Here is a 12880-nt window from a genome sequence, read left to right on the forward strand (position 1 = left end):
AAAATGTACACCTAACTGAATTCAGTCATTTATTCTATCAGTAGACAAAATAGAAAAAGCTAATACTTGTTTTATTTTAAAAAATTAAAAATATATGGGGTCAAATAGAATTATAATATTTTAATAGAAAAAAGGGAAATAAATAATAAGAGATATATAATCTACTCTTGTTGAGTAGTCAATATAATAAAGATGACACTACTAACAAAGTTAATTTATGGATTTAATACAATACCAGTTAAGATCCCAATAGGATGTTGAATTGAACTTGATTGATAGTAAAACTCACAGAGTAAAGGAGCAGGCAAGAACTTCAGGAGGAAAACCTTTTTACAAATTATTCTCATTTACAGAATAATTTGTGAGGATTAGAATCAGGTGCATATATTGTAAGACAATTAAATGGGGGATAAAAGATCAGGAGCCATGCCAGGAAGTAGAGAAGAGATTGTACCAGAAATCTAGGCTAAATTAGTTACTGAAGTTGACCACCGAATTAACTGTGAACTTTCTGGCTTTGACAGTAGAAGAAAAACTGAGCTTCACCAGACCTCTAGGCAGGTAGTATAAATCACTTACATGGGCTGGAAATAAGACAAATATCGGGCCCTTTGTTACATGGGCTGGAAATAAGACAAATATTGGGCCCTTTGAGCTGCATAGTTAGAGCTGATTTTTGGCCTGTGGGTTGATGGGCCCAGTGATGATGATTTCTCAAGAGAGGCTAGAAGAAATCTATTGATGGAGGGAGAGAAGGGGTATGCATAACCTATTGTCTTAGTTTGGGCTGCTATTACAAAATGTCACAGAGTGGGTGGCTTATAAACAACAGAAGTTTATCTCTCTTAATTCTGGAGCCTAGAAGTCCAAGATCAAAACACCAGCATTATCACATTCTCATGAGGGTCCTCTTTCTGGTTTAAGCTGGCACCGTCTTGCTGTGCCTTCACAGGGTAGAAGGAAATGGGGAGCTCTCTGGAACCTCTCTCCCAGGGCACTAATCCCATCACAAGGGCTCCACAATCCTGGCCAAATCACCCCCAAAGGTCCCTAATACCATTATATTTGGAAGTTATAATTCAACATATGAATTTAGGGGGGACACATTCAGGCCATAATACCTGTCTCCCTAATACCATTATATTTGGAAGTTACAATTCGACATATGAATTTAGGGGGGACACATTCAGGCCATAATACCTGTTGATCTTCTGGCTTTTTAAATATTGTCGGTTAGTGTGCTGGCCAAACCAACCACGTAGGGGAGAGGGGTTACTCATTGTCTAAGGGTTATGTATCTATACATGTCATTGTCTAATTAATGTTTGTGTAGCCTAGAGGGGAACAGAAGGAGTTTTGCTATTTAAGCCAAAATCTATTCCAAAGTATATTATTAACAGGACTACCTGAATATAGGTTAGTTACAGTGATGAAAACAAAACAGAAATATCAGAAATAAGCTGACAGTGGTTTAATGAATGTATGAATATTAAGGTAAAATAAAAACTGAAAGCAGTCAGTGTTTAAATAAAAGATATTGTTGAATGATGATATGAAGACTACATTTAGCTCTATTTTAATCTCATACCATGCAAAATAAAGTCCAAATGAGTTAAATATTTTAAAACAAACATTATACAGTACTTACCTTTGTTGTGGAGAGATCATTTTTATATCATTGGAGCAATAAAGAAAGTAGTGCAAAGTGAGTATGTTTAATCAAACAGTTTGATTTTCTGATATAAAGATAAAAGCAATACAATGGGAATAGTATTTGTTGTTAACTGCAATTTATTATAATCATCTTCATTATTGTCATCATCCAAAATAAATTTCCAGGTTACTTATCAAAGCTTCTTCCCTTTGTAATCCAGGCGGGACAAACACAGCTATTTAACCACCTTTGCATTGCTGTAGTTTACTAAGCACTTTCACGTATTCTTCCCCATTGATTTTCACTCTAGCCCTGGGAACTGTTTGAATTTCTTCTCAGTGGGGGCTTTCAGGATTCACTTTTTCATAGTCACAGCTTGGTCTTTGTCATCACCCTTAATTGCTCCACCTGTTAAATCAATTCAGACTAATTATTGAGGAATTCCCCATTCTGACCACAGCCTCTCTCCTTCCAGTTTGCATGTTCTTTGCCCATTGGAGCTATTCTTTTACCTCTAGTCCTTTGACTTTTATACTTAAGTGCTCTTCTTTCTCTACATTTATCCTTATTTTCTCTTGTAATATATTTTTTCATAATGTGACATTATCTAGTGCCTGTCTCTGCCTTATTCTGTCTTTCTCAAAGGTTAAAAAGAAATCTAAGGTGGGCAAAGGATTTAAGTTGTACTTTTCTCCAAGGAAGAAAGCTGAATGGCCAATAAGTTCATGAAAAGATGCTCAACATTACTAACCATCAAGGAAGTGCAAATCAAAACCACAATGAGTTAGCACTTCACATCCACTAGTGTACTTATAATTAAAAAAAAACTTATAATTACAATTGTTGACAAGGATGTACAGAAATCAGATTCCTCACACATTACTGCTGGGAGCATAAAGTTGGTGCACCTGGTCTGGGAAACAGTCTGGCATTTCCTTTATATGTTAAACATAGTATTACTATATCACCCACCAATAAAATAAAAACATATGCCCATATAAAGACTTGTATGCAAATGTTCAGAGCAACATTATTCATAATCGCCTGAAGGGAAAACAACACAAATATACCAAATAATGAATGGATAAACAAAAGTGGTATATTCATACAGTGAAATATTCAGTCATAAAAAGGAATGAAGTATAACACAGATGAACCTTGAAAACATTATGCTAAGTAAAGGAAGCTGGTCACAAAAGATCACATATATGATTCCATTTATATGAACTATCCAGAATAGGCAGATCTGTAGAGACAGAAAATAGGTTAGTGGTTGCTTAGTATTGGGGATTAGGGAATGAGGGGTGACTGCTAATGGGTTGAGGTTTCTTTTGGAGGTAAGTAAATATTCTGAAATTAAATTATGGTAATAGATGAACAACTCGGTAAAATATACTTAAAAACATTGAATTGAATTGTACAAAACACTGAATTGTACAGTTTATAGGTAAATTTTATGGTATGTAAATTATGTATCAATAAAGTTGTTAAACTAAAAAGTAAATTTCTGGCTATTGGCTCTTAGCAGATATTTCTCAGTATAAGTGTTGGAACATGTTGATTTTGAGATGACTTCCTTTGTGTAACATTGACAATGAACTTGGGTTTAGGGGTGTTCTTTCAGTTAACTAGATTAAACAGAGAACTTTCTTGTAGCTCTTGTGAAGTATTTTTGAAAGGTGTTTTAATTTGCTTTCTTGTCTCAGTTTAGTTTGAGGAACACAGTTTGATGTGTGACGCTTGGTTGTCATTCTGGCAGTTATTTCTTCCTTTATAGTGCATGTATAAGGAGCAGAGAGTTGCTATAGCTGCATCGGAGAATCATTTTTGCTCCATGCATTTCTGTTTTCATGCCTTTGTTTTGTGATGTTAGTATCTCTTTTGGCTCTTTGCATGTCTTACTTTACTCTTAGATTTAATCTCTTTGGGGCCCTTGACAGTCTGTTCAAAGCTATGAAGTATGAAGTCTCTCTCTAGAAAACTACCTGTGAATTTGGACATGAAATTTTGCTTACAATTTCAGAAGGATCACCAATTTTTACCCAGAATAAAAATCACAATGTATACACTCACTTTGGTTGTCTCATGCATTTCATTTATACATGATAATTCCAAAACCTATTGTTTCCTGCTAGAACACTACAGTCACTTAGACACTCCACGGATACCCCAGACTCCAATTATCTAAAGCTGGAACATGACCTTCATCGCTTTATACTCTACTCTTCCTCCTGAGTCCCCTGTCTCATTGAACACAGCACAAGCCCTCATCAGAATAGAGCACCCCAGCCACCTGGCCTAAATCAGATGCTAAGACTCATTCTTAATTTATTCTTTTTCTTCCACATACAATTAGCCATCAGGTTTTTAAAATTATGCCTAAATGCTTTTGAAATTTCCTTTCATTCCCATTCCACTGTAGTCCAAGCCATTCCTTGGTAGGGATTCAGCAGTCTCCTGAGCAATCCCCTTACTTTCTTGCTCGCCTTTAATTCAGTCTCCACATTGCAGCTGCTGAACTCTCCGTGGCTTCCCAGTGGCTTCAGGATGAACGTTCTAACATCTTTAAAGGCACTTACAGGGCCCGACATGATCTGGCTCCAGCCTGCCTGTCCAACTCTCTGTGTCCTCCATCACAGTTCCTCCCAACCACCCTGACATTTTTCGTTTTCTCAGTTATGCTGTGCTCTCGCTTTGTAAGCTACTGCCTGCTCTGTTCCCTCCCGGCTTCCACCCCCTTTCCTCCACACCCACTAATCCCTACTCATTCTTTAGGCCCTGGCTGTAGATTTCACTTCTTCTGGTGTCCTCTCCTGATTCTCTGTGCATGGAGCCCTGCGATGCATCCTCTGCCATCCTCTTTTCTCTTAAGTTACACCCTCTTTTATAATTGCCTCTCCGCTTTCCAGACTGTAAATGCTGGGAAGGGAGACACTTATTGGTGTTGGTCTTATTTGTCACTGTATCGCTAGTGCTTACTTAGCCCTGCCCCTGGCAGAGATGTTAATAAATTGCTGTTGGATGAATGAGAGTATTTTGTTCTACCTAATATGTCTTCTTCCTTACCTCCCCTCTACCCCTGCCTCGCTTAGTAAAACCTTACACAATTGCCATCCATTTATTAATCCAAAAAAAATAGGAAAAGAGCTGCTTCCTTATTCCAGGCACTATTTTAGGGTCTGGGGACGTAGTGATGAATTAGACTGTCAAATACCTCTGCCTTCGGGGAGCTGGTTGTACCTGTGGGGACAGATAATAAACAGATAAATTGAGTAAATTGTGCAGTGTGGTGGTGAGTGTAAGCGCTGAGGAGAAACCAGTGAAGTGGCAAAGCTGGATAAGGCGCATCAGAACAGAGAGCTGGTGCTTTAGACAGGGGGGCTGTGGAAGGCTGTGTGGAAAAGATGACTTTGAGTGAAGACTTGAAGCAAGTGAGGGAGCTAACAATTGCTGTGCGGCTTAGCTGGAGAAAGAACATTCCAGGCACATGGAAGTGCAAAGTCCTCAAGGGGAGAGCATGCCAGTGTTTGAGGAACAGAAAACAGAGACCAGTGGGAGGTGAGGGCAGAGGGTAAACATCGTCTGAGCATAGGTGTCTTAATCTGATCCCTGGGCTTCCTCCACAGGGTTCGGTTGTTTTCAGCTCTCAGTGCTATGACTTTCCTAGAAAAGGCTATGGAAGTTTCTCTTCTCAGTGTTTACCTGGGAATCAAGGACTATGCAAGGGCTAAGGTAGAAGGTAGCCATGATGTTTAGAGTTCAGTTGCTTCTTTGGAGGTTGTGGGGGGTGCATGTTTCAGCATTTCTTTTACAGCTGCTACCTCTTTCTCAGGATGTTTCTGCATTTTCATCATTAGGATTGGGGAGGCAGTGGGAAAGGGGGACATCACCGTCATCAACCTCATGGGTCTGGTTTCCCACAGTTCACCTCAGTCCTTTTCTTCTGTTCTCTCGTCTGTGTTTGTACAGTCTCGGGGCCTTATGAGTATCATTCTACTCTCTCAGCCACTATCTCTAGTTATAATTTTAAAGACAGACTGTTGCTGTCAACTTGTTTCTCACTGTCCCCTTAGCTTTGTTCCAGAAAGTTGAGGGACAACAAAGTTTAGTTGATCATGTGTTGCAGTTGGTTGGGTTGGGTAAGTTTGGATTTTACTGACGCTAGTGTGCCGGCCCTTTCGTGGGGGCTGTCGGGTCCCAGCTGACGGCATGACTGGAATTGCCTTGCTGGCAGCCACAGAGGAAGTAAGAGGCCTTTTCTTGGCAAAATTCCACTGTGGGTGACGCAGTCTATGTTTAGCAATAGCAGACGCCTCTGTCAGGCTGTCGTGGCTTTCCTTGTAGTATGATTAGTGAATCATGCCATACTCTGTACAAAGAGGACATAAATTGTAAATTGATAGGAGGTAATAATTGGAAAAAATGATCAGACTCCATGTTTGTGCCCCTCTGGGAAAAGCACGTGTCAGGAATCACTAAAGCAGAAAGAAGGCAGTGAAGGGATTTTTCAGCCAGCTTCCCTGCTTTAGTGCTTCTATCCTGATGAGAGAGGAAAGAAGCCAAATTCAGCAGGAGGCGGCCAGCAGACCTAGTATCTGCTTGCCACCTTTTGCTCCAAAGAGCCCTGCTGCTGAGAGTTGCCATGGCAGCAGGAGGCAGTTTAATGGCAAAGGCTTGTCTTGGGAGCAGCATGGCTGGTGCCCCCGCCTTCCCCTCTCTGGCCCTCAACCCGAGGGGCTGGCTGTCCCAGGCCATCCCTGTGCCATGGCCATTTGAAAGTATGTTACCTAATGGAATAGAGCTGTGAGATCCTTCAGATTCTTTCCATGCCCTGCGCCCCCTGGGTGCACAGCCTTTTGATGTCCCGTCCCACAGTCCACCGTATCGTATTATTTGCAGTTCCTTAAATAATGCTCTTTCATGTTTCTGTGCTTTATTTCATGCAGTTCCCTCTGCCTAGAATGCTCCCTTCCTCTTCTGTCTGGAAAAGTCCCTACTCACTTTCAAAATGTGGCTGAGGTACTGCCTCCTGCTCCGTAATGCTTCCTCTAAGCCAGTGGTTCTCAACCTTCCTCATGCCGCAGCCCTTTCATACAGTTCCTCATGTTGTGGTGACCCCCAACCATAAAATCATTTTTGTTGCTACTTCATAACTGTAATTTTGCTACTGTTAGGAATCGTAATGTAAATATCTGATTTGCAGGATGTATTTTCATTGTTACAAATTGAACATAATTAAAGCATAGTGATTAATCACAAAAACAATATGTAATTATACATGTGTTTTCCGATGGTCTTAGGCAAGTCCTGTGAAAGGGTCGTTTGACCCCCAGAGGGGTCACACAGGTTGAGAACCGCTGCTCTAACCCCTTACCCTCTGTGCAGAATCACACTATTTCCTCTCCTGTCTCCACCTGGCCACATAGCGCATGATTTTGAAATTACTAATTTTGTCTTTTCTTCTCTAGACTGCAAGTTACTTGCATTCGAGAACTGTTTTTTTTGTGTTGTTTTGTTTTGTTTTTTGTTTTTGTTTTTAGTGAATTTCACTTTCCCAGGGCCTCACCCAGGAGTGGGCCCACAGTAAAAACTCCACAATATCTGTTGAACGGCTGGTTGTTGTCATATCGCCCTATTTAATCCTTACCGTGGAGCGTTGTATACCACACAGAGGACAGCAGTGCCGTGTCCAGGATGGGCTCATCTACTCTGGAGTCCCAGAGGACTGACCCCAGTTTAATGAGCTATGTGATGGGTCTGTAACTGACTCTCCATTACATTGATTCTCACCTTCCCATTTGAATTGGAACGGCTGTGGAGGAAAGAGCAACGCTTGGGAGGCAGTCTCCCCAGGGTTCAAGTCAGTTCCCTCCAGTTGAATTAGGATGTGTGAGGACAGCTCCCAAGATGCTTTGTGGCCCAGAGTAAATTCTTGGGAAATCTTACTTTCTTTACCTTGCCTTATATTCCGTGAAGAAAGTGAAAGCAAAAGGGAAGTGAAGTTTAAACTAGTTTCTAGTTTTGAACCTTCTCTGGTATATTTATCTGCATCAGATCATTCAGTGTTATCTTTAAAAAAAAGATTTTATTTGTTTGTTTATTTATATTTGTTTTAGAGACAGGGGTAGGGAGGGAGAAAGAGAGGGAGACATGGATGTGCTGAATTGGACGTCTGTCATAGGCCCCCAGTTGAGGGCCCGGCCCGCAAACCCAGGCATGTGCCCTGACTGGAAATCGAACCAGTAACCTTTCAGTTTGTGGGGCAACACCCAACCCACTGAGCTCCACCAGTCAGGACCAGCATTAATCTTCTTGCTCTGAGCACAGCTTTAAAGGTAGCCCCTTCCTGTGCCTCCTGTCCCTTTTCCTGAGCTCCCGTGCTTTAGTACCCTTGCCTTGCCTCATGGCCCTGTTTCCATCTCGGATTTCTGTGCCCTCCAGCTCACTGTGTAGGCTGACATTGTATTTAGATAGCTCTGTTCTCCTGCCTTTTGGGGGATAAGTTGTTACTGTTTTTCAAGAATTTCAATTTGAAGTAAATTTTTCTTTTTCTACCCTTTGATAATTCCCAGAAACCATCTTCCCCCCCCCCTTTTCTGTTTGTTTTCTTTTTTATTTTATTTTTGTTGTCTTTTAAATTTTTTTTTATTTTGACTGTAATATATATTGTATATTACATATTATATATTATATATATTCCTTGACTACGGTCTTCTATAGTGTTTGCTTTACAGTTTAGTACAAGCATTTTTCTTCATTACCCTCACTTTTGAGATCAAAGCTCATGTAGGCTGTTTTGCAATTCTCTTTGCATATATGTTCTCGATATCATGTGTTCATGCTGTGTATGTCATGTATATTCCAATGCCTGCAGGTGTCAGGTTATTTACTTTATGGAGTATTTTTCTCTTGTTGCTTCTCTTCTTTCTTTAATTCCTACTTTTGGTATTCTATTCATTCCAACTCCTAAAGGATCTGAAACTTCAACAAAGTTGTTTTTAAGTTATTAATAGATTTACTAAGAGATGTAGTGAGGATAGCAATAAAAACTTTTAATTTAGGTTTATGGGTTACCTGTGATAGTGAGGCTCCACCCTGAAAAGATGGGGCATACAGGCCAAAGCGTGTAATCAGAGTTTCTCGAGATGCTTTTTCAGAATGCGTATGCCCCATAGCTTTCCCGGCTGTCGGCCTGGTGGCATAGTGTGAGTAGGCTGAGAGCCTTTCTAGGTGTTTTATAGCCTCTCACCTGGTGTCTGTCACCCTCTCAGTTGAAAAACACTCATCTGCAGATTCGTTAGTTATAATAATCTGGTCTGCCAGTGCTTATTTGAGATGTGGGTATTTGTTTCATTTCAAGAAATAAAATTACCACAAATAGTTCATTTTGTTTGAAGTAAAAACTGAACCTAAGAATTTATTTGCCTGGGTAAGTGCATTTTCAAATCAAAATGCAAGAAAGTGTGGTTTTAATGAATCACAAATTTGTCTGTTTGACGCAGACACTTTTCTACTCTGAAATATTTAGTTAAATACTAATTAGTTAAACTATAACTACTTATAAAAATGTTTCCCTGGATTGGATAAACTTCATAATGTGGGAAACAATATGCAAAGTTAATATAGAACAGTGAAAATTATTAATTGTGTTTGTAGGAAATAATTTGAGAATAGAGCATATTAGAGACAGAATGAAACTCAGAATCAGAAAGACTAGATTAGAACTTATGCTTTGGCACCTACTAGCTTTCTTGGGCTGTGCAGTTAATCCCTCGGATACTCAGTTTTGTCTTCTGTGGAATGGTAATGGCCTCTCTCTCATAAAGTTTTTGTGAGGGTCAAATAAAGTCATGAATGTGGCAATTCTCAGCACCCAAACATCCAATCAGTGTTAATAGACTCTGAGTCTAATGCCTATAAATTATTTAAAACATTGTGTGGGTGTGTGCACACATGTGTTATATGTATGTGCCTTTGAATACGTGAAATGTGCAAGGAACTGGGTGATGGTTTTGAATGTAATGGTGTATGTATGTGATTATATTTCCTGAGGATACCATTTAAAATTATTTTTTTCAGTTCTGTTGAAGCAGATTTTTACAAACCATAACAGGCTAAAAAATGAACAGTGTCAGTTTTATAGTGTTACGATCATTGTAGAATTCCTCTCTCCCTCTGTATTGTTTTACTTGTGCTAGGTCAGTTCTGGGGACATCCTTAGTCTTTATCCAGGCAAATGATCTGACCGTCATGAATACTCCTACACAGATTTTTCTTCCACATGGAAGTTGAATATTAGTATTTGGTCCTGTTTTATGTCCATATCAGGAAGTGTTGAATTTAGTGTCTTACTATCAAAAGTAAAGTTTGTGAAAGTTAGTTTCCTTAATAATATGAATCACTGAATACATATTGAATGTTAGGTGCTTTATGTCATTACCAATAACATTACAACAAACTATAAAATAGGTGGTATGCAGTTTCATGTATAAGGAAACTGAGGCTCAGAAGGATAAATATATTTCCCAAGGTCAGACAACTATTAAGAAAGAGAACCAGAAAGCAAGCTCAGATCTGTCTGACCCCTGTGAGGTAGAAGGCTGCTGCCTAGTCACTGTGACAAATCAAAGAAGTTGGAAATATATTGAGGGCACTTTTGGCTTTGGTTTGGGCAGAAGCCTGCGGGACCATCAGACAAAGCACCTGTTCTCAGTAAAAGACACTGTTATTGATTCAGTTGCAAGGTCCTGGCAGCCTCTGGCTTTCCCTTCTTTGCCTCAAGCCTGCTATTTTACTGCCATGTGGTGTTCCCAGGTATTTCTCAAGGCATTGCTCATCACTTAGAACTGCATACTTAACTCCTCTTCCTCACCCCAGTTCCACCACCCACCCACCTACCCTCCCCTACAGAAATATAAAACAGGGGTTAATACAATGTCTGGTACATAGTAAGCGCTCCATAAGTGTTGGCTACCGTTATTATTATTATATTTATTGTTAATAGTAATATTATTATTAGTGGTGGTGGTAAATGATTCCAAAGTTTTATGACACCTTCCTCAAGGATCTGAGCATTCCCTGGCCAGCGACTCGCTTTGTGTGGTTCATTGCCTAGCGTCCCGAGCGTGGGCATGCTTAGTAAGATGGACAGGGCAGAGGGAGGGAATGTTAGTGAGGGAGTGATGGTTCCCACACAAAGGCTGTCAGAGAGTTTTCTCTGTGTGCTAGTTCCCTGTCATCAGCCACAGAGGCAGTCCATGATTCCCACTCCCAGACCACATCTTTCTGCCCAACTTCTTTCCTTTCCTTTTATCTGTGCAAAACATGAATGGTATTGGAGCTACAAAAAATTATTATTTTTTATTTTTTTGTAGTTTATACTTGCACTTCATCCTGAGTTCCTAGTCCCCTGCTCCACTGAAATGTATGATGTTAAGTGTTACTCTCCCTGCAAAGGCCTCTCTAGTTTCATCCTCCTATATGCATACTATTTTTTTCCAGTATCCCTTTATATGGTTTGTCCCTGCACGTGTACTGCCTTAATTTTTTAAATTAAATTATTGGGGTGACATTGGTTAATGAATTTATATAAGTTTCAATTGACTTTATTTCAATATTTTTGCTTTTCAGTTTTCTCACCTAATTATAATTTGCTATATTTTCTCATTTGAATTATAATTTATATAGCAACAGAGTTTAACAGTGTGGGAAAGGCTGTTGGCAGATGCATGATTCTATAAAACTTTCCATGGACCCAGTAGACTTGAACCTAGGACTGAGGGTTCTTTAACTGTTACATTGCATGAGAGGATTTCTACTTGTACTCCTTCCCTAAACTCATAATATTATACTTTGCCGATCTCACTTAAGAATGTTTGGCTCTTCCTTTCTCCTGGGTAAATGATAACATCTGTAGTCTTGAGATCTCTTCAACTTCATCACATTAAAAAAAACGTTGCAATGCAATTTCTAATTAATCTTTTCTTTTCTAGAATATAAATGTACAGTGTAGAGGAGGGATAATTTATAATTTGGGGATTATTTTGTTTATATGAAATGGACCATTTTAAGAGATAATATTTATTATAGTTATCAGTTCAAAAGTAATTTTCCTTCTTTCTACACGATGAGAATTCTAAAAAGTAAAAGAAAGAAAATTAAAATTACTTTATTCTAATACCCAGAGATGACTATAGTTAAAATGTTAGTATATTTCCCCCTAGTCTTCATTCACCTTTATATATTTAATTTTATAACGCATTTTATCATTATATATTCATTAACTAAAGTTTTATATATTCATTTTTGTAATTAGACAGTTTATACAATTATATATTCATTGACTAAAGTTTACATATAAACTATAATTTATGTATTAAAGCAATATTGAGATATTTCAGTATTTTTTTAGTACAAAAAATAAAACTGGAATCAGTTATTTACAAAAGCTAACATAGATAATTTCTAATTGTAAAATCATGTAACAAAATGCAACTATTATAAAAATAACTCATGAACAATATGAGTCCTACAATTAATTTATTTCTTCTTTTAACAGTATAGTTATAAGCAATTATTCTTTTCTTTTTCTAATTTTCTTTGTCCTCACCTGAGGACATTTTTCTTCATTGCTTTTAGAGAGAGAGAGGAAGGGAGAGAGTTTCAGAGAAACATTGATGTGCGAGAGAATCATCAATCGTTTGCCTCTCGTACATGTCCCTGCCAGGGACCGAACCCGCAACCTAAGTATATGCCCTGACCAGGAATTGAACATGTGGTTTTTTGATTTATGGGACAGTGTTCCAACCTGCTGAGCCACATAGGCCAGGGCTAAGCAAATATTCTTTAAAAAAAAAAATTATCTGTGATTTGATTTGTGAAATGTTTGCGCGTCTGTGATTAAATTTGTGAAAGAATAAGGAATAGATGTTTTTTGCTTATATGCAGTGAACCAGAATGTGTTCTGCGAAATAGCATCTCAGTATTTTTCTCCATGCTTTAGGTATGTATTCTTTTTGGATCCGTGCAATCTGGACTTGATAAACCGGAAGATCAAGTCTGAAGCACTGTGTGTAGCAGAATGTCCAAGACGAGAACTGAAAACCCTGAGTGACGTTCAGAAGTTTGCAGAGATGAACGGTGAGACTGTGGCCCGTCTGAGTCTGTACCCCATACACCGGTTCTTACTGTTAAAGTTGATGTAGTGTTTGCATTCCAGTATAAATT

The 12880-nt window shown here is 38.9% G+C and overlaps 1 protein-coding gene across 1 annotated transcript in view; it reads left to right on the forward strand.

Moving 5' to 3' along the window:
* SLC44A1 (solute carrier family 44 member 1) overlaps nucleotides 1–12880 on the forward strand; it is a 128177-nt gene that overhangs the window by 63071 nt on the left and 52226 nt on the right. Inside the window, exon 4 of the mRNA XM_090274521.1 lies at nucleotides 12657–12793. Coding sequence (XP_090130647.1) covers nucleotides 12657–12793 — 137 coding nt within the window. The remainder of the gene's footprint in view (nucleotides 1–12656; nucleotides 12794–12880) is intronic.

The sequence above is a fragment of the Furipterus horrens genome, unplaced genomic scaffold, assembly GCF_987537825.1.
Source record: "Furipterus horrens unplaced genomic scaffold, mFurHor1.1.pri manual_scaffold_4, whole genome shotgun sequence".
Classification (NCBI taxonomy): Eukaryota; Metazoa; Chordata; class Mammalia; order Chiroptera; family Furipteridae; genus Furipterus; species Furipterus horrens.